Source organism: Xenopus laevis, chromosome 7L, assembly GCF_017654675.1.
Source record: "Xenopus laevis strain J_2021 chromosome 7L, Xenopus_laevis_v10.1, whole genome shotgun sequence".
NCBI lineage: Eukaryota > Metazoa > Chordata > Amphibia > Anura > Pipidae > Xenopus > Xenopus laevis.
The window spans coordinates 58,671,594-58,694,572 of record NC_054383.1 but is presented as its reverse complement, the minus strand read 5'-3'; the positions used below and the strand labels follow the sequence as shown (position 1 = coordinate 58,694,572).

At 42.6% G+C, this 22,979-nt stretch overlaps 1 protein-coding gene across 1 annotated transcript in view; it reads right to left on the bottom strand.

Moving 5' to 3' along the window:
- The window catches only part of med19.L (mediator complex subunit 19 L homeolog), a gene marked incomplete at its 5' end in the record, with an annotated part of 112,266 nt that overhangs the window by 44,656 nt on the left and 44,631 nt on the right, over window positions 1-22,979 (bottom strand). The window contains 1 exon segment of the mRNA NM_001174019.1: window positions 1,390-1,483. Within this exon segment, the coding sequence (NP_001167490.1) occupies window positions 1,390-1,483 (94 nt within the window).

Sequence of the window (22,979 nt, the reverse complement as noted above, 5' to 3'; positions counted from 1 at the left end):
TAGTTGGCCAGCTTAAATATATTGCAATATATGGACAAACAATCCCTGTTTTGTTTAAAGGGTAAGGCATTTTTTAGTAGCAGTATGCACAAAATGTCGCTGTCTTAAATATATTGATAATGGGTTGAGTGCAGAGGACTCTTGTATTTGACTATATATATATATATATATATACACATACATATATATATATATATATATGTACAAAAAGTAGCAACAGCACTCACGCTTTACAGCAGGTTCAGCGGTGCATGTATACAATGGGATAGAGGAGATATTAAATACTACTTGTTCACCTTCCTCCCTTGTTTGTTCCTCGGGGGTAGTATCCTCTTTTGCACCACGCCTGTGTTTCCTGCCGCCTCTGCATCTCCTTGGACATCTAAAAAAAGGCCGGGTGTTCCCACTGATTCTATCCTGTTTATCCTCTCTATGGGTAAACATCTCGATGTTACGTGGTACACTCAGGCTCCTTGCCGTTCCCCTTCCATTTCCATCAACACGGTTCCATTGCTATACCCTTCTCATAGTCTGTAGTGTCACGATCAAATTTTTGCCTTTTCTGTTTCACATTTTCTTGTTTGTATTTATCTAATTTGATCTGTATCTGTTCCTTCATGTCATTAAATTCTTGTGCAGAAAACCCTGTGGCTAATTGATCACTAACTTTTTAGTTAGTCCCTCTAATTTCCTCTGCAGCTGTGAGGATACTGGGACTTGCAAAAAACCAGCCGACTGTACAAATGACGCTACAATCTCTTCCGCTTGAGATTCTGCGTAGCTAAACACCTCCCGATCTGGATGCCGTGATTCCGCCATGTGACCAGATCCTCTCTGATCCAATTAGTTGAAAATCACCTGCGGGTGCACGTTACTCCCGGTGTAATATTTTTACGTTGTAAAAGTAGCAACTTCACTTCTGGTTCAGCGGTGCACATCCCTTGGGGATTCCGGCAAGTCCTCCACAATATAAAAAAGTAGTAATGGACAGCACTCGCTTATAATGCTCAAAAAGTTTGTGTGCACATATAAAATAGCGATGTTTCGGCTCTTTATCAAGCCATGTGTGACAATGGTATCAGATTCAAACACAATCCATGTGAATATTTAACGATCAGGACGGCTCGAGTCTAAGAGCTGAAACATTGAATAAACCCATTTTTTTCTTCACAAAAGACCTATGAGTGCGGATTTCTTTGCTCTATAGATTTTGATATATGTTCCAGCACCTAGGCATTTCCATTGTTTTCTGAGTGCACCTATCCAGTAGTGTTATATATATATTCATGAAATTCCTTGGTGACTTCTCATAGTCTTATTACAGTGGGTGTACTTAATTCACTATATACAGTAAATATGGTCTAATCAATAAACTTGCTATGATCTAACCTGGAGGTGCTGGTTCCTGGGTTCTGCTTTGTTTGTGCTTTTTATTTTTCTTCTTTGGCGGTTGAATATGCATCAAACGGCACTGTTCTGGGAGCTGTAAAACAAAAAGCGGTTAATGTCTTTAAAGTATTATTTTGACTTTTTTTTTGCATTTTAGTTAATGGATATGGGGGATCAGGTTATGGAGGAGGCTGGGGGTTGGTTATTCTATCAGGCTCTTTGGAGAGCCCTTAACCCTTGCGACTAATTTCTGCAAGTTAAAAAGGGAGACCGAACTCGAGCAGTTCATGGCCCACTTTGGGCATAAGTTGGGGGTGTGCTTAGGCATGCTATTTAGATGGCCATTTTTAAATTGGTGCCTCATTTTACTTGGTTAGCACTGACTGTTAAGGAGGCCCCTTGCTGGCAGTGGAGTATATGGCCTCTATATTTCCCCTTTGTTCTGTTATTACTCAGGTGGTACCTATGATGTAGACCATATGAGAAATAATTAAAGGGCTTGTTCACATTTGAATTAATGGATTTGAATAAGAAACTGAAATATGAATATGAGAGGGCCTGAAGAGAAAGAGGAGTAATATGATGGGGTCAGTGACCTTCATTTGAAAGAACAGTCAGAAGAAGTAAGCAAATAATTCAAAAACTATAACAAAAACTAAGACCTATAGAAAAGTAGCATAGAATCGGCCATTCTATAACATATTAACTTAAAAGTGAACCATCCCTTTACCTGTATATACTGTAAATATCCCCCCTTTGGGTAAATAATCAGCTACTACAAAGCCAATTATTATGTTCCCACAGTCACATAACTATATTTATTCGTGTGATTGCTTACCAAGAGGATATCTTTTTTTTTTTTTTATTGCAGGCAAGTTTATTATTTTTTTTAAAGATTTTATTTATTGATTTTAATGGAGTATTGGAAAAAGAGAAGGATTGGAGAAAGAAGAAGATAAGAGACAGTGGGATGGGTTATCCATTTATATTTATTGCAGGTCCATAGCAAAAAAAAGTAAATGCACCCAAGATGTCACACTTGCTGGAGGGTTGTCTCGGCTATTTGCTGGTCAGCCAACCAGCAATTCCACACTTTTTCAAACTTGGCTGGACAGCCCCTCGCCATGTAGGTCAATTTTTGCTTTGGGAGCATATCATTTATCAGTTTTGTCCAATAGCCAATGGTTGGAGCCTCAATGGCTTTCCAGGTCAGAAGGATGGCTTTCTTTGAGAAGTGGAGAAGTTGCTGAAGCCACAAGGCAAAAGGTTTAAGCCTTCTGTATGTCCCAGGAAGCAGAATTCTGGAATCCGTATATTAGGCAGTCCTAGTTTATTACCAAGGTAGGCAAGTATTGCCGACCAGAACCTCTGCATTTTAGGGCATTCCCAGAACACATGAATGTAGTTACCTTGTTCACTATTACAGTTATTACGCAAATGTCTGGATATCCCTGATATATTCGTGCTAGCCTGTGTGGTGTTAAATAAACTCTGTTAATAAATTTAATGTTAATAAAACTCTTTGTTTGATGTGTTATTTTCAGGTATTTGTTTGAATAAATCTTTCCAGGTTCCCTCATCAAGAAGGGGGAAGTCATGGGCCCATTTGTGACAGATGTGTTTAATAGAATCAAAGTTCCCCTGTAACAAAATAGTATAGAACCAGCTAAGAGGTTTGGGGAGGAGTGGCCTACAGAGATAGCGATAGTGGATTCCCTCTGAAAATTGGGCAGAAACAGCATGTCTTGGTTGTATAAACCTAATAAGCATACGATTGTTCAGACCAAATTCTTGCTTTAACTGATCGAATTGTTTAATACCATCAGGCTTAATGAGAAACATCAAAAATTAAACTCTTTTTTACATCTATCATAATATTGCCTTTGAAAGCTACTTATAACTTTGCCATAAAGTATTTGCAGGATGCTTTTACATTATCTATCTGAAGCCCCATGTTCCTGTATGAGGGGGCTGCCATATTTGTGCAGCAGGAGTCTGTTAGCATTTGAAATTTCAACTGGCAGGCTGAGATGGGACAGTCAGGCTGGCAAAACAGTCAGGTTTAGAAATTCAAACTTAGATAAACAAAACTCTCGCAAAAAACGAACATGACCTATAAGTAACTTTTAATGTACATTCATATTTTAAAAAGTAGTTATTTAGTGTAAGTATTACTTAAACTGACAGGCTGAAATGGGACAGTCAGGTTGGCAAAATAGTCAGGATTAGGAACTTCAACTAACCATTACTAACAAAAACAAACCTCTCAGCAAAAAACAATCAGCATGACCTATAGGTAACTTTTAATGTACATTTACATTAATTTAGTGTCAGTATCATTTTAAGATCCTCAATTTCTCTATTTTGTGCGGATTAGGACTACCAGAGGTTCTATGGCTAGAGCAAATAAGAGGGGCGACATAGGGCACCCCTGCCTGGTACCCTCCTTGCCAGTGGGAAGATTTGTGACACTTCTGAATTCACCAGTACTCGAGCCTTTGGGGCATCATATAGGGCTCCCTTACCCATGTTTCAAATTGGTTCCCTAATCCATATCGTTCAAACAGAGCCCATAAATAAGGCCATTCAACAGTGTTGAATGCTGTTTCAGTGTCCAGTGAGACAACTCTCTTGCCTGTAACATCATGTGTAGTCCAGATGTTTTTATATAGTCTCCAGATATTAATGTCTGTGGCCTTGTTTGGCATAAAGCCTGTCTGATCTGGGTGTATTAGGTGTTCTATATCCCCTCTTAGCATGGTAGCAAGAATTTTGGCTAGCACCTTAACGTCAGAGGTTAGTAAAAGAGATCGGTCTGTATGACTCGCATTTCTCTGGGGTTTCCCTGCTTTGGGAAATAGAATGATATTGGCTGCCTTCTGGTATCTTGGCCCAGTGAAATATATAGTTAAATATCTTAGTGGGCTATATACAATTCTATGGGGAGACCATCTGGACACGGGGCTTTCCCATTCGGGAAGTCATTAATGGCTTCCGTAATCTCTTCTATTGAGATTTGCTGGTTGAGGTGTTCAGACTCTTCTACTCCCAGTCTAGGGCTTGGAATATTGTCAAAGTACTGATTGAGAGATTCAGGAGGGCATTGGGCTTTAGAGCTATAGAGATTAGTATAAAAGTCAACAAATTTGAAGAGAATCTGCTCCTGGTCCCTAATTTCTTGACCCCCTGTAGTAGTCAATCTTGGAATGGCTGTCAATTGTGTTGGTTCTCTGGAGAGAATCGCTAAAAGTTTGCCGCATTTGTCCCCTTTATCATACCATGAAACTACCCTGCGGAGTTCCCATTGGGAGTATTTATGAACATAGGCCAGATCAGGGGTCCCCAACCTTTTTTCCCTATGAGCCACATTCAAATGTAAAAAGAGTTGGGGAGCAACACAAGCATGAAAAAGTCCCTTGAGGTGCCAAATAAGGGCTGTGATTGGCCATTTGGTAGCTCCTATGTGGACTGGCAGCCTACAAGAAGCTTTACTTGGCACTATACTTAGTTTTTATGCAATTAAAACTTGCTTTCAAGTCTGGAATTCAAAAATAAGCACCTGCTTTGAGGACCCCGAGAGCAACATCCAAGGGGTTGGAGAGCAACATATTGCTCGCGAGCTACTGGTTGGGGATCACTGGGCTAGATTAAGGTCCCTTTGGGCTAACTCAAGGCCCATCCTTTGATGCTCAGATGGTTCTCTTACATATTCTTTTTCGCTTATCGCAAAGGGCTTTCAGTTCTGCATCCTGCCTGTTTCTGGCTCCCTTAATTAGCAAGATGTACTGTCCCCTTACATATGCTTTACTAGCATCTCAAGCTATCTGCTCGTTTGTGGTACCCTCATTCCATTCCCAAAACTCTCAAAAGTGCGTCTTAAAGGGTTCACAGAGAAAATCACGAAGAATCCATTTTGGGGGGAATTTTCCACTGCCTTGACCCACCTACCCCTCCTATTTTAATGCCCATCTGTAGCAGCGCATGATCAGAGCAAATTCTAGGGGTGAAGGAAAAAAAAAAGAGAGTACTAGTTGTAACGCCAAAGGGGAGGCCAGGTCTATTTGGGAAAGAGCAGAAGTGGACACCGTGTAGCATGTATACTGGCATTCTAGGGGATGAGACCATCTCCAGATGTCTGTAAATTAGACTGAATCCAGTCTCCCAACGCCCCTATGTAATTTTTAAGTGGTCTCATCCTATCCACTGCAGGATTCGGGACTGCATTAAAGTCTCCAAACCAAAATGCAGGGAAGTCCCCAATTCCAACTACTTTCCCAAAAAATGCTTGGAGAAGATTTATGTCACTGGGGGAGGAGAGTATACATTGACAAATATCATGGTATACGTACCAATTGTCACCTTAAGGATTATATATCTCCCATACCCGTCTGATATTACTGTTTTGACTATTGGCTTAACAGTGTTCCTAAACAAAATAGCCACTGCCCGGGAATAAGAGGAGTTTTCTGCATGAAATGTGGGGTCCAGCTCTGACCCTTTGACCTATCTAAACATTTTTTACGGAAAACCCATCCGAGAGATGTGAAGAGAGAAAGGTTGAAATGAGATCGGTTTACAAAACAACCCCAACTGTCCCCCACAAAACATTTGGAGTTACATTATTCCCAAAACAGGTTAACTGAGTAAGAGCTCACAACAAAATCAAATAAACCAGTTTGTCCGTGATGCCAACGGCTTCTGATTAACTGGTATATCGCTTGTCTATTCAGCCCTTGCAGGCTGTAAGGTGCTACTGGTATAGTCTGTTCTGATGAAATGGGTACGCACCGCTGTTGCTATTTCTACCGATCCTAAATGATACAAAAGAGGGATGTCCACTGGGCTGCCATGTTTATAGTCATTTCCATGTACAGGAGTTTCCCTTATCCAGGGCCAGATTGATCCTATATTACCCCTATGGTTATGTAAGTGGTGGGCCAGTGTCCCAATGCCATGTGTACCAAGGACTTAGTTACTTACAGTACCATTCTTGTTGGCTTTACTCAGCATTGTGGGGAGCGTGGTGGAGTATTATGCTGCTTTGGTGGGGAAGTTGCGGGTGTGTGTCTAACCACTGCTGAGCGTTATCTGGCCGAACAAATATGTGCGCTTGCCACCTTCGATTATGCGCAGCTTGACTGGGAAGAGTATGTTGTAGTGGAGTCGGAGGTCCCAAAGACGTCTTTTGACCCCCACTAAATGTGCTACGTTGTCGTTGAAGTGCTGCCGAGTAATCTGGATACAAGGACACACGGGTCCCTTGGAAGTAGATGTCTCCCTTTTTCCTGGCAGCTTGCAATGCTGTATCCCTGTCACGGTAATTTAGGAGCTTGATTAGGAATGGTCTTGGCAGGCGGGCGCCAGGTGGAAGGGGTTGTGTAGGGACCCTGTGCTCTCTCTCAGCTATGAATTGTTGCAAAAAGTTATGCGTTTTGTCCCTCACTTTTTTCAGGGAGTCCTACCACTCTGATATTAGATTGCCTCTGTTGCCTCTCCCTTTTTCCTGGCAGTTTGCAATGCTGTTTCCCTGTCACTGTAATTTAGGAGCTTGATTAGGAATGGTCTTGGCGGGCGCCAGGTGGAAGGGGTTCTGTAGGGACCCTGTGCGCTCTCTCAGCTATGAATTGTTGCAAAAAGTTCCACGTTTTGTCCCTCACTCTTTTCACGGAGTCCTACCACTCTAATATTAGATTGCCTCCGTCTGTTCTCCATATCTTTCATGTGTTCAGTCATTTGAGGACTTTATTTAGTTGCGAAATCTCATGTGGTAGTGGAGTAGTGCGGTCATCAAGGGCACTCAAGCGCTCTTCTAGAGCTCCAGTTCTTTCTCTAATGACTTGGACATTTGTTGTAGTAATAATAATTCCACCTTTACCTCCTCAATTTTGGCAGTCAGCGTTGCGGTTATTGTAGTTTGGTAATAGCATGGAGTACATCCTGCATCACTGGAGCAGGCACCCTGCACACCGGGAGCAGCTTCTGCCTGGCTGTGTTGTTCAGCAGGAGATGGGCAGCTGCGGGCGCCATCTTGATTAGCGATGCGCGCATACTGCTAAAGTCTCGTGCAGCCTCCACTTGAACCCGCTGTGCATTCTTCCCCATTGTCGGGTTTCTGCAGGTGCCTGGGTATCCGCAACGCTGTTCAAAGGAGGTAAGTCGGGTAAGTTTAGGATCGGTTATGGGCTGTACAGGAGTTTGTTTTTTAGTAGAAATGAATCAGTCTATCCACATAGTTAAGGGGGGGAATATAGAAGACCTTCTCAGGGGTCATCATGTAGAGGCCCCAGGTCAGTCTCCCACTTTCTCCTCAATTTTTCCAATGACGTAGTTTGTCTTGAAGAGCTGCATATATATTTGTTATTAGGCCTTTAGAAGATCATTGCATTACTTCTATAGTTCTATAATTAGATTTTGGGATATCTGGATAGGCATTTTTTTGTGCATTACTATATTTCTCTTCACTTGTAAGTATTGCAGCCATTGATTGTTGGGAAGGTGGAAGCCTTGTTTAAGGGTATAAAACTTGACCATTTCTCCAGTTCCCATACCTCACCAATATTATGAACACCACAATTTTCCCAGACCTATTTTTTTCCACAGTTTTGCCACACCTGGCAACCAATAGTTACACCATAGTGGGGTTTGTGCAAAGTAACCAGTGAATTGGAAAATTTGCACTGCCTTGAGCGTTGTTGTAACACTACATTGTGATATTTTTTATTTTTTTTTATAATCAGCCATTGAAAGGGAGTGTGCAAGGTACCTACCGTATATACTCGAGTATAAGCCGATCCGAGTATAAGCCGAGGTACCTAATTTTACCTACGAAAACTTATTGACTCTAGTATAAGCCTAGACACAACTACAGCCCTGTCTCCCAGAAGCGCACATTCCGCCAAAGAGACCCCCCCCCAGCAATTAACCGGACTTCTTTGCAAAGTTGATGGTGACAGAGAATTGCCAAATGGATTACTGTGTCCATTGTCCCACTGCCATGTGCAGAGGGTGCTGTGTGATATTGCCATCACTGTTAATCCTTCATATAACCAACAGAGGGCGCTGTGTGATATTGCAGTCACTGTTATTCTTTCATATAACCAACAGATGGCGCTGTGTGATATTGCAGTCACTGTTATTCTTTCATATATAACCAACAGAGGGTGCACTGTTATTCTTTCATATAACCAACAGAGGGTGTTGTGTGATATTGCAGTCATTGTTATTCTTTCATATAACCAACAGATGGTGCTGTGTGATATTGCAGTCACTATTATTCTTTCATATAACCAACAGAGGGCGCACTGTTATTCTTTGATATAACCAACAGAGGGCGCTGTGTGATATTGCAGTCACTGTTATTCTTTCATATAACCAACAGAGGGCGCACTGTTATTCTTTGATTTAACCAACAGAGGGCGCTGTGTGATATTGCAGTCTCTCCCCAAGTGAACTGTTGGTGTAGGAATGATTAAAAGTGACTGCAATCTCAGCTACTGCCCGCTGACCCAAGTATAAGCCGAGGTAGACTTTTTCAGCATATTTTGGATGCTGAAAAACTCGGCTTATACGGTAATAGACATTTCTGTAACTGAAACAGAGTTTGGTGGTGTGCCTCTTCTACCCAAGATACAAAATGACTCCTTTGCGCTGCCAAGTAGTACAAATACACATTTGGAAAGGCTACCCCCCTTTATCTTTGTCTCTGGTAGGAGTTGTTAAGTTGAGTCTAGGGGGCAGATTTATCAAGGGTCGAAGTGAATTAGAGGGAATTTTCAAAGTAAAAAAATTTGACATTCAAAGTAATTTTTTGGATACTTCGACCATCGAATAGGATACTATCGGTTCGATCGGTTGGGACAATATCAAACCTGTCCGATCGTTGAAACGACCGATCTCCGCCGGACGAAAAATGACGGGACTCTCCACACACTGTCTGAAAATCGTACGAATCCTTGATAGGATCTTTGCGTCTATGGGCAGCTCTCAGCAGCGTTAGAAAACTTAAGTAGGTATAGCCAAATTTTTTTCGCCTTGTTTCACCATGGAAATGACGCCCATCGACTTGTATGGTGTTGTGCATCAAAAAAAAAAAAAAAAAAAAGGCGAGTCAAAACTATTTTGACACTCATAGACTTTAATAGGCGTCTGCGACATTTCGCTGGAGGCAAATTTTTGGCGAAACGAAACGGGTCAAATTCGCCCATCCTTAACCTTAAGGCATTTAAAAGCAAAAAGGCATTTGTGAGGAATTGCACTTGGGAGACTAAGTACCCAGTGTAAATATGAGTGCAAGTGGTTTGCTGGTATTACTCCGTGTGTGTCTTGTCACATGTATGTGGTATTGGAGCAGCAGTTCCATGCAGTATTTACATGCGACAGATGTCAGTGGGTTTTCATCTTGGAATCTGAACTGCAGACTCTAACTTGCAGCACTGAGAGCAGCGACAAACTTGGGAGAGGAAAGGAGGCTCACAGAGCAACCGCTGGCAAGGGCTAGTGGAGTGGGGGGGGGAGGAGAAAGGGGAGTGGAGGCTAGCCGGTAAAACACCTGCCAGGGCTGAGGGCCAGTATTACAAATCTACCAGCAATGTAGCTGCCGGTAATTTGTGATACCATTTACAAAAGCCCTTGCCCGCCGGTGAAAACTTGCATTTTCTTCGGCTTCTGGCATGTGGCCACGCACCATTTGCAGCTCTACCCCGTGCCTGCCCCTTTTTGAGGCACGCCCCGCTGTTTCACCCTTTTGTGTGTCACGGTCCGCACCTTCAGTTCCCTCCCCCACCACTGGCTGGTAAATTTTTTTTTTTAAAAAAAGGTGGCAACCCTAGTAGGTCCACAGCTTGTCCAAAACAGCAAATTCACCATTTTGGCTGAAGATGCTGGGGAGGACAGCTCTGAACTGGCATGTATGGAGCAGGCTGACTCTCAGAGCACACTGGGAGGCAGTGGCTCCAATACGGGTGGTGGGGGGGAGTGCAAGGAAGGAAAGGCAGGTTCTAATTATAGGGGATTCAATTATTAGAAAGGTCGATGGGGTAATCTGCCGTAAGGACCCTTCATGCCGAACAGTCTGCTGCTTGCCTGGTGCTAGGGTTTGGCATGTGGTGGAACTAGTGGACAGATTATTGGGAGGGGCTGGGGAAGACACGGCAGTCGTGGTACACATAGGTACCAATGACCAAGTTAGTCGAGGTGGTGAAGTCTTCAAGAACAATTTTAAAAAACTAGGTGTAAGGTTGAGGGCGAGGACTTCCTAGGAAATTTTCTCAGAGATATTACATATGCCAGGAGCAAAGCTAAGACGACAGCGGGAGCTTAATGTGTGGCTGAGAGATTGGTGTAGGGAGGAGGGTTTTGGGAGAACTGGGCTGATTTCTCAGTCGGCTACAGGCTCTTTGCTAGGGATGGGCTGCACCTCACTGATGATGGTGCAGCTGTTTTGGGGGAGAAGATGGCTAAAGGGTTGGAGGAGATTGTAAACTAGGTGTGGGGGGGTTCAGTAAAGGATACAGTGGAAAACAGGTTAGAGGAGATCAAGGGAAAATGGGGGAGGAGATTTGGTTGGGGGTACTGTTAAGGATACGGAGGACCACATGTCATTTGTTGAATATGGTACCAGTATTAAATGTATGTTTGCAAATGCAAGGAGTCTGACTGGTAAAATGGGAGAGTTGGAGGGAAAATATGATGTGATTGGTGTGGCCAAACGAGTCGCATGACTGGGCAGTTAATATCTGTGGCTATACTTTGCTTCGGAGGGACAGAGGCAATAGAAAAGGAGAAGGGGTATGTCTGTTTGTTAGGCAGGATTTAAAAGCTTATATAAAGGAGGCGTTTATGTTAGAAAATGAGGGGGCAGAAGTCCTATGGGTGGAGTTCTTCACCAATTGTAAAGATTCCAGCAAATTAATTGTAGGAGTATGCTATAGACGCCCTAACGTAAGTGACGAGGAGGCTAAGTTCCTGATGCAAATAGAAAAGGCTGCTAGTTTGGGTAAGGTAATGATAATGGGGGATTTTAATAACACAGATACTGACTGGAGCAACAGTACTGCCAGATCAGTTAATGGGAACAAGTTTATAAACTTGTTGCATGACAATTTTATGGCACAGGTTGTCGAGGAGCCAACCAGGAAAAATGCTTTTCTGGATCTATTGATCTCAAATGACCCAGAACTTTTAGCAAATGTGCAAGTCATTGAACCCCTAGGTAATAGTGACCATAATGTTATAGCATTTAATGTCTGGTGCAAAAAACATATGCACTGGAGCAACAAAAACCATTAATTTCAGAAAAGCTAAATTTTAGTGGCTTGAGGGCTGCCCTTCAGAGAATTGATTTGGCATTATTTTTTAACCCTTTGCCTGCCAAGCTTGTACGCTGTACGTTCTTGCAGGCAAGGGCTTTAACTGCCAAGAACGTACCTGGTACGTTCTGGCAGAAATCAGTGCTGATCTCTGCATCAGCGGCTTTAGCCACCTCTGCAGAGACTTAGCAGTGCTGACAGCCCCTTGGGCAACAAGGCTGGGGGGCTGTCATGTCGGTCCTGCAACAGGATTGTCGCAGGGCCGACCTAAAATCGCAAGAAGAAGCAGCTGAACAATTTACCAGCGCCTCCGGCTTCCTTCTTTCTGCTTCACTGGCGACGCCCACGCACTTCCTGGCTGCAGTGACTCAGCATACATGCTGCTGCAAGACTTTACAACAATCAGACTGTCCCTCCTGCTCCAACAACAGTAAGTGGCCTTGATTTACACACTTATATACATCTATACACTTGTACACACTTACACACTCATTTTAGTAAAGATTTGTTGTTGTTTTTTGGTAAAGTTATGTACACTTTATTTCACACATATATACACACACTTACACACTGTCACACCACTTTTAGAAGTGTATACACAAAAAAATCTCACAAAGAGGGCTTCCTTATTTTTTTACTTTTTCATTTTACTAATTTGTGTTTTTTTACCCCTAAAAAACATTTGTTTTGGCAGCATGACTATTGGGTAATTGATTTTGGCCACTAATTATGATGTCGGATCAGTTATTTTGTTATTTCTTTGATATACACAATTTTTGTGGTTTTATTGCAATTTTATCCCTGCATTATTTTTCCTTTAGGAAACAATTGCAACTTGGTAGTTTGGAGTACAAAGATATATTTACCCTTTTTTGATTCACCAGAACCTTTTCTTTCTAATAATGGGTAGTTTTCTAGGGTAAACCTACTGTTAGTGGAATGTTTGGCCTTGAAATCAGAAGTATGGGGAGGGGTGCTTTGGCAATTTGGTAGTGTACTGCTTGTAGATTTTGATCTATACAAGTCAGAAATCTCCATAAAACTATATTTGGTATTCCCGCATTCAGGAGACATAGACCTTTCCAAATCGGCTGTGTTCTCGTACATAAAATAAATGATGTTATTGATATATGTGATTGTTCTTTGTAAAACATGATTTTTTTCATTTTATTAGACAATTAGAAGCCTATATTTTTTTACAGAAATAGAATTACACCAAAATTCTTGCATATTTTGAAAGTTCAGTTTGTCCTGAAAAAAAAAACAATATATTGTTTTCCTGGGTAAACTAAAAGACAACCCCAGGAAAGGCCCTTAAAGTGAGAGAGTGCAAAATATCTAAAAACTGCTTGGCAGTAGATGTTCGCATCTAGGACAAAACGGCTGTCAGGGAAAGGGTTAAGCTAAAAACACAAAACAGAAATGGTCGTCATTTAAAATGTTATTAAATCATTGGTGTTCTCAATTGATTCCCTTAAGGAATAAATGTAGAAGTTCTATGAATCACCCTATGTGGCTTAATATAGAATTAAAGAAGTTAATAGGAAAGAAGAGAAAGGCATTTAAAAACTACTAATCTGTTGGGACAGAAGCTGCATTTAATGAATATAAACACTATAATAAATGTTGTAAATCAGCAATCCGGAAGGCAAAGAAAGGAAATGAGTGCATTGCGGCGGAGGCCGAGACTAACCCCAAGAAGTTTTTAAAATATATTTATAGTAAAAAGATGCAAGTTGAGAGTGTTGCTCTATTAAATAATGGTACCAGTATGGTTGTAACAGATACAGAAAAGGCAAATGTGCTTAATCAGTTCTTTTCTTCAGTGTATACAATAGAGGAGTCTGAATTCCCAGGCTCAACAGCTGCACGGATGGCTCAGCTCAATCTAGTCAGTGGCTGACTCAGGATATGATCCATAAAGCTAAATAAAAATTAATGTAAATAAGGCTCCAGGGCCTGATGGCACACCCCCGGGTTCTAAGAGAGCTTAGTTCAGTTTAGGACCAGCCCCTATTTCTGATTTTCTCAGATTCACTTTCATCTGGTATGGCACCTAGGGATTGGAGAAAAGCTGATGTCATTCCAATATTTAAAAAGGGATTACGATCTCAGCCTGGCAATTATAGGCCAGTAAATTTGACATCGGTGGTGGGCAAATTATTTGAAGGCTTGTTAAGGGATCACATTCAAAATGTTGTCCTAGTGAATGGCATTATGAGTAGCAATCATCGCTTTGTGAAGGATAGGTCATGTCAGACAAATTTGATTGCTTTTTAGGATGAGGCAAGTAAGATGCTGGACAGTGGGAGGGCAGTAGATGTGATCTGTTTGGATTTTGCCAAAGCTTTTGATACCATGCCCCACAAACGACTGCTTTCTAAACTAAGGTCTGTTGGGCTTAATGAAGCCGTTTGCACATGGATAGGTGTGATACAAATGTGACATGGCAGGCCATGTATGAATGTGATCAAGTGCATTCAATATGGCTCCTTAGTTGTAAAATGGATGTACTGATATTAGCAGGAGACCAGGGAACAACCGGAGTAGTATTAATAGGAGACCAGGGAACAACTGGAGTTGAGTTATTCAATCATTAGCAGGGGAATAGTAGGAGTTAAGGTAATAGACTCATAAACATATAAATATGTATATTAAGAAGGAAGCTCATATCTTATTCACATAGTTATAATCAAAATACACAGCAATTACAGTGGTGTGAAAAACTATTTGCCCCCTTCCTGATTTCTTATTCTTTTGCATGTTTGTCACACAAAATGTTTCTGATCATCAAACACATTTAACTATTAGTCAAAGATAACACAAAATGCAGTTTTTAAATGAGGGTTTTTATTATTTAGGGAGAAAAGAAATCCAAACCTGTGTGAAAAAGTAATTGCCCCCTGAACCTAATAACTGGTTGGGCCACCCTTAGCAGCAATAACTGCAATCAAGCCTTTGCGATAACTTACAACGAGTCTTACAGCGCTCTGGAGGAATTCTGGCCCACTCATTTTTGCAGAATTGTTGTAATTCAGCTTTATTTGAGGGTTTTCTAGCATGAACCGCCTTTTTAAGGTCATGCCACAACATCTCAATAGGATTCAGGTCAGGACTTTGACTAGGCCACTCCAAAGTCTTCATTTTGTTTTTCTTCAGCCATTCAGAGGTGGATTTGCTGGTGTGTTTTGGGTCATTGTCCTGCTGCAGCACCCAAGATCGCTTCAGCTTGAGTTGACGAACAGATGGCCGGACATTCTCCTTCAGGATTTTTTGGTAGACAGTAGAATTCATGGTTCCATCTATCACAGCAAGTCTTCCAGCTCCTGAAGCAGCAAAACAACCCCAGACCATCACACTACCACCACCATATTTTACTGTTGGTATGATGTTCTTTTTCTGAAATGCTGTGTTACTTTTACGCCAGATGTAACGGGACGCGCACCTTCCAAAAAGTTCAACTTTTGTCTCGTTGGTCCACAAGGTATTTTCCCAAAAGTCTTGGCAATCATTGAGATGTTTTTTAGCAAAATTGAGACGAGCCTTAATGTTCTTTTTGCTTAAAATGGTTTGCGTCTTGGAAATCTGCCATGCAGGCCGTTTTTGCCCAGTCTCTTTCTTATGGTGGAGTCGTGAACACTGACCTTAATTGAGGCAAGTGAGGCCTGCAGTTCTTTAGATGTTGTCCTGGGGTCTTTTGTGGCCTCTCGGATGAGTTGTCTCTGCGCTCTTGGGGTAATTTTGGTCGGCCGGCCACTCCTGGGAAGGTTCACCACTGTTCCATGTTTTTGCCATTTGTGGATAATGGCTCTCACTGTGGTTTGCTGGAGTCCCAAAGCTTTAGAAATGGCTTTATAACCTTTGAAATTTAACTCAGGTGTGATAAACCACAGTTAAGTTATTTTTTAACAAGGGGGGGCAATCACTTTTTCACACAGGCCCATGTAGATTTGGAGTTTTTTTTCTCCCTTAACGTAAACCTTAATTTAAAAACTGCATTTTGTGTTCAATTATGTTATTTGACTAATAGTTAACGGTTTTTGATGAGCAGAAACATTTAAGTGTGACAAACATGCAAAAGAATAAGAAATCAGGAAGGGGGCAAATAGTTTTTCACACCACTGTATACACAGCAATTATTTTCATTCGCATGGTTATTTCTATTTTCATGGTCTCTCTCATGGCCATGTCCTGGGCATGTAGCCATTATTATTATTATATATGTCTATGTGTAATGATTTATTACTTTGTTATTGTACCAATATAAAAAGGAGCTCAGCTGAGGGGGCTTAGGGACTTCATCTACAAGCAGACGTGTTGTGTAGAACAGTTGGTCTTGTAAGGACCACTGGCCGATTGATGTGCTCTGGGAGTCGCTGTATTTGATTTGGGCCCGGGGTCCCCCAGCTGATATTCCTCTCAGAAGTCTGCCAAGGGAAGCTCGGCTAGACGTTGCGTTGTCTTCAATCAGTATTGTATTACTTTTCTTACAATATATTATTCTTCTCTAATGATGATCAATGTGTGTGTGTGTTTTATTTCCACCCCTATATTTGATAAGTCTGCTGGGGGAAGTGCTCAGTTAGACATTTAGTTTGTGATAAGTCTGCCAAGGGAACTTGTAGCAAGACAATAGGAAACTGGCTACAGGGTACAGAGGGTGGTTGTTAATGGTACATTCTCTGCTTGGAGTAAGGTTCTTAGTGGGGTCCCTCAGGGCTCGGTATTTGGTCCACTTTTATTTAAATTGTTTATTAATAACTTAGGGGAGGGTATTCTAAGTAATGTATCAGTTTTTGCAGACGACACAAAACTATCCAGCCCAATAACTTCCATCCAGGATGTGGCATCCTTGCAACACGATCTTGACAAACTGGCAATCTTGGCAGCTACGTGGCAAATGAAATTAAATGCTGATAAATGTAGTCATGCACCTGGGATGTAAAAATATCCAAGCCACTCATACCATTAATCGGACTGCACTAGGCAAATCCATTATGGAAAAGGACCTTGGAGTCCTTGTAGATGATAAACTTGGCTGTAGCAAGCTATGCCAGTCAGCAGCATGAAGGGCAAATAAGGTCTTGAGCTGTATTAAAAGGGGCATAGATTCAGGGGAGGAGGGGGGGGTCATTGTTCCATTTTATAGAGGACTGGTAAGGCCCCATCTAGAATATGCCGTACAGTTTTGGTCTCCATCACTCAAACAGGACATTATTGTATTAGAGAGGGTACAGAGAAGGGCAACTAAGCTGGTAAAAGGTATGGAAAATCTTAGCTATGAGGAAATACCGGCAAAATTGGGGATATTCACGCTGGAGAAGAGGCGCTTAAGGGGGATATGATAACTATGTATAAATATATCAGGGGATCATATAATAATCTCTCTAATGCTTTAATTACCAGTAGGTCTTTCTAGCCGACACAAGGTCACCCATTCCGATTAGAAGAAAAGAGGTTCTGCCTAAATATTCGGAAGGGGGTTTTTACAGTGAGAGTTGTGAAGATGTGAAATTCTCTCCCTGAACCAGTTGTACTGGCTGATACATTATATAGCTTTAAGAAGGGGTTGGATGGCTTTTTAGCAAGTGAAGGAATACAGGGTTATGGAAGATAGCTCATAGTATAAGTTGATCCAGGGACTAGTCCGATTGCCATTTTGGAGTCAGGAAGGAATTTTTCCCCCTTTGAGGCAAATTGGAGAGGCTTCAGATGGGGTTTTTCCCAAGCCACCCATGGCAGCAATTCACCAATATGAGTATTCCCGCCCCACAGGCCACTGGACAGGAAAGGGTTAACTCCAACTACTCTATAACATCCGCCCTGTTACACTCCCCCTTTGTCTTTTTTCCTGTCCAGGCCACGGATGTGCTTACCCATTCCAGGGGTTTTCTCTTCCTCTTCCCCTGATGCCTCCCAAATCGCTCCCCTGAGGGGATTGCTGCGGAGAAGGACCATTAGGCTGGGTCGGAGTGTCCACCACGTGTAGCCCATAGCTCCTGCTGGCTGGAAGGTTGGTGGCAGAATGCGGCGTCTAGGTAGGACCGCCATTGTTACTGGCGCATGGAGAAGTGTGCGCACAGTGCAGCGTCTTCCCCAGAGTTAGCGTTTGGAACGCATGTGCGTTCAGCGCGGTGACGTCACTTCCGGTTTTAGCGGTTTTAAGCTGAGGCTGCGGAGCGCAGCCGGCGCTCTGTGAGGACGTCGTTCTGGTTGCTGCTCATGGAGAAAAGTGGTAAGCGAGCTCTCCTGAGCCTCTTTTCAAGCAGTTTCTGGCAGTGGAAATAATTAGCATGTTGTTCTTGTCAGGTGCAGGCAGGATGGAACAGCCTGGCTCTGGGAAAGCAATGCAGCCTAAAGTCTCTGGGTAAGCTGAAGAAATGGGATGTTTTTTCATCTGTTAATAGAGGGGGAAGAGGCTAATTAGTTTTTTACTTCTTTGTAGCCTCTCTGCTTCTGTTGATACGTCTAAAGCGGAATCTCACCAGCCAAGGAAACAGACTTCTATTGAACAATCTACAGCGGAACCTCAAGCTCCTTCACTACCTCAGTTGGAGGCACTAGTCTCTATTATTAAGCAAGCAGTGGTTCAAGGAGTGCAAGAGGCATCTTCCTCTGGGGCATCTAGGAAACCTAAAAGAGGTTTTGTATGATTCCATTTCAGATATATCTGATGAAGAATTATATGATCCAGCGGATGGTCAGTCGGATTTTTCCGAAGAAGGTGAAATTCTCTCGGAAGAGGAATCAAACTTTGATACAGCACTGATTGATGGTTTAGTTAAGGCAGTGAGGAAGACCTTGAATCTAACTGAAGAGTTACCGAAGAGTTCTTCAGCAGATAAGCTGTTTCCTTCAGTGAAAAAGCGAGCACCGACATTTCCAGTACATGATTCAATAAAGGAATTAATTAATTCTGAGTGGAAGAAAACTGAAAAAAAGAGTTGTAATTCAGGGGAAATTTGCTAAGAAATATCCGGTGGAAGAAGCTAATGCAAAATTATGGGATTATCCACCTAAGGTGGATGCAGCAGTAGTGAGATTGGCCCGTAAAACCACTTTGCCGGTTGATGACGCAGTGGCATTCAAAGATCTAATGGAGAAGAGAATGGAGTTTGACTTAAAGAAATCTTTTGTTTCGGCAGGGGCCTCATGTAGACCGGCGGTGGCTCTAACATCGACCTCAAGGGCCATGAAGGTGTGGGTCAATAATCTGGATGAGGCAATAGCTTCCAATGTGAAAAGATCAACATTGCGAGAGATGTTGTCAGATCTGAAAGTGGCAGTAGATTTTGTGGCAGAGGCCTCATTAGATTTAGTCCACCTAGCAGCGAGATCTATGGCTCTTTCGGTTGCGGCTAGAAGAGCTCTATGGCTGAAGCCCTGGTTAGCGGACTCGGCATCAAAGACAAACCTGTGCCAACTTCCATATGAGGGCGAGCGGTTATTCGGAGAGAATCTTGATTCTATTATTAAGAAGGTGTCAGGAGGTAAAAGCGTGTTCCTGCCTCAAGAGAAAAGATTCAGACGTCAAGGGGCGAGAGCAGAGTCGCCAGTGAATAGGTCTTTTCGAAACTCAAGGCAGTATAGACCTGGAAGACCACAAAATAGACAAGCATCCTGGAAGAACACTAAGGGAGAGTCTCGGCAACCAACGAGAAAGAATACTTCCTTTGGAGCATCCTCGAGCAGAATACAATGAGATCAGGCCGGCCCAGATCTACAAGGTAGGGGCGCGTCTGGCGCTTTTCGAAGAGGTCTGGGTCGAAAGAATTCGGGATCATTGGGTTCTTCAAATTATAAAAGAGGGTTATCATTTGGAATTTTCAAGAGTACCAAAGCGCGAAGTGTATCGTGTCTCGTCGGTTCCAAAGGTTCAAGGAGCGAGACAAATATTACAAGATTATGTAGATCAACTGCTGCAAATAGGAGCGGTAGAACCAGTGCCTGTTCTACAGCGACAGAGAGGATTCTATTCAAAGCTTTTTCTGGTCAGGAAAGCATCAGGAGATTTCAGACCAGTACTAGATTTACGTCCTTTAAATCGATTCATAAATTGCAGAAAATTCAAAATGGAGTCGCTGGCGTCGATAATTGTGGCGGTGCCCCCACAAACATGGCTGGTCAAGTTAGATCTCAAAGACGCATACTTCCATGTGCCGGTGTACAGTCCTCACAGAAAATTTCTGCGCTTTGTAGTTCAAAACAAACATGTACAATTCACATGTCTCCCATTTGGCCTCTCTACGTCGCCAAGAACTTTCACAAAGGTTCTAGTAACGGTCATAGCTCATCTCAGAGTGGAAGGGGTTTCAGCTTTCCACTATCTGGACGACATCCTCTTGGTTGCCAATACAGAGGAAGAGGCAAAAAGAAGCAGAGACAAAGCAGTTACTGTACTTCAAAGGTTCGGCTGGGTGATAAATTGGCAGAAAAGTCAGCTAGTACCCACACAAAAACTTGTGTTTCTAGGCGCAGAGTTGGATACACTTCAAGAGACCGTGTCGCTTCCGGAACAAAAGATATTCCAGATAATAGACAAAGTGGGATCCTTCAGACGGAAGTTGGAGGTTTCAGTCAGGGAATGTATGTCCCCTCTAGGCCTCTTCTCTTCTACAATACAGATGGTGCCTTGGGCAAGGTGGCATATGAGGCCACTTCAAAATTTCTTTCTAAAGTCAGGAACAACCAATCCTCTCAAATTGGGTCAGTCCCTTCATGTTCCGGAATGGGTCAAGTCGAATCTGGAGTGGTGGTTGGATTCTCGGAACTTATCGAAAGGAATGCCCCTAAAACAACCCAATTTTGTGATCATAACCACAGACGCCTCGCAGACAGGCTGGGGTGCAATAATGGACGACGTGTCCGTCCAGGGGCAGTGGAACTTAGCTCATCTTCCCTCCAATTTGTTGGAACTAAGAGCAATAAGAATGGCGTTAGAAGCTTTCGCAAAAAGAATTGCTCACAAGTGGGTAAAGATTCGTTCGGACAACGCCTCTGCAGTGGCATACGTCCGGAAACAAGGAGGGACCAGGAGTGGTCAGTTGCTAAGAGAAGTGGCGACCATCATGGATTGGGCAGAGGTGAATCTAGAAGGTCTCACAGCCCTTTATGTCCCAGGAAAAACGAATATACAGGCCGATTTTCTAAGTCGAAATGTCTTAGATCCAGGAGAATGGTGCCTAGAACCAACTGTATTTCACAACATAGTACAACAGATGGGAAAACCAGAAATAGATTTAATGGCATCAGATCAAAATTCCAAATGCAGGACTTTCTTTTCAAGATACCCGTCACAAAAAAACCAGTGGAGTAGATGCGCTACTCCAGAATTGGAGAGGGATGTTCGGGTATGCGTTTCCGCCCTTTCCAATGATTTGGAGGGTGTTGAAGAAAATAGATATAGAGGAGGCCTCAGTGATTGCAATAATCCCGTATTGGCCGAGACGTCCTTGGTTCCCTCTGCTGACACAGATGGCAGTACAACCTCCAGTAAGGTTGCCAGTCCTAAAGAATTTATTGATGCAAGGTCCGATACCTTTTCAAGATGTGTGCCGCCTGTCACTGATGGCGTGGAAATTGAAAGGCAGAGGCTGGCGGACGAGGGGTGTGGAACTGAGTTAACAGATTTACTACTGAAATCCAGAAAGATATCCACGTCTACTCAATATTACAGAGTGTGGGCTTGTTTCGACAAATTTGCAGGAAAAACAGGATTTAATTTCCATCAGCAGTGTCGGTAGTAGAGTTCCTCTTTGCAGGGTTTCAGAGGGGTCTGGCTGCAAGCACGCTTAGGGGTCAAGTTTCGGCCCTTTCGGCTATAACTGGTAAGGATTTAGCTGAAGAAAAGTTGGTGATTCGTTTTTTCAACGCCCTGAAGAGAGTGAAACGTTCTCGAAAGCAAAGAGTACCTCCATGGGATTTGCCCTTGGTCTTGAAGGTACTAACATCAGCTCCGTTTGAACCTATGGAGAATGCATCAGATTGGCATGTTACGTTGAAGGTACTCTTCCTGGTAGCGATTACTTCAGCTTGCAGGGTAGGAGAGATTCATGCATTGTCGGCAAAAGAACCAGAGACGGTGATATTTCCAGATAAAGTTATTCTAAGGCCGTCATTTCAGTTACTGCCTAAGGTGATGTCACAGTTTCATCTAGATTTGGAACTAACCTTACCATCATTTTGTCCGAATCCAAGTAACAAGCAGGAACGTGAGTGGCATACTTTGGATTTGGTGAGAGCGTTGTCCCATTATCTAGATCGGACAAATTCATGGAGGAAGATTGACAGATTGTTCATTATTCCTAGAGGTCCAAGGAGAGGAATGGCCCCTTCAAAGGCTACCCTTAGCCGGTGGATCATTGGGTGTATTGTCTTTTCGTATCACAAAGCAGGCAGAGAGGTTCCTGGAGACTTAAGGGCTCACTCTACCAGAGCGTTGGCTACGTCATGGGCGGCAGAAGCCAGGGCTCCGCCAGAAGCGATTTGTAAGGCGGCAAGATGGTCCTCCTTACATACGTTCATTAAGCATTACAAATTGAATGTTTGGCTATCCCAAGATGCTAAATTTGGGAGGAAAGTCTTACAGGCTGTGGTGCATTCATAATTAAAAGACTTAAGCATTGATTGTCCCTCCCTTCATTTCTTTTTTCTTGGCTATGGGAATTCTCATATTGGTGAATTGCTGCCATGGGTGGCTTGGGAAATAGAGAAATTTTATTACTTACCGTAATTTCTATTTCCAAGTCACCTTCCATGGCAGCATTCACCAATTCTGAAACTAAAATACATAGACAAAGGGGGAGTGTAACAGGGCGGATGTTATAGAGTAGTTGGAGTTAACCCTTTCCTGTCCAGTGGCCTGTGGGGCGGGAATACTCATATTGGTGAATGCTGCCATGGAAGGTGACTTGGAAATAGAAATTACGGTAAGTAATAAAATTTCTCTATTTTTTTTGCCTTCCTCTGGATCAACTGGTAGATAGACAGGTTAAAAAAAAAAAGATAAAAAGGTTGAACTTAATGGAAGTGTGTCTTTTTTCAACCTATCTTACTAGTTACTATAAAAAAAAAAAAAAAAAAAAAAAAAAAAGGGCTCCATGTTAATCCCAAGCAATTTTTTTTATGGAGGGGGGGGGCGCAGGGGATTGCTCACCACACTCGATGCTGACACCCCATGAAGGATGGAAGGGCTGCTTCTGGGAAGGTTTCTTTTTTTTTTTAACCTGTTATATCAATATATAATTTGAGAATCATCTGCTATATTCAAGTTAGGCACATAGG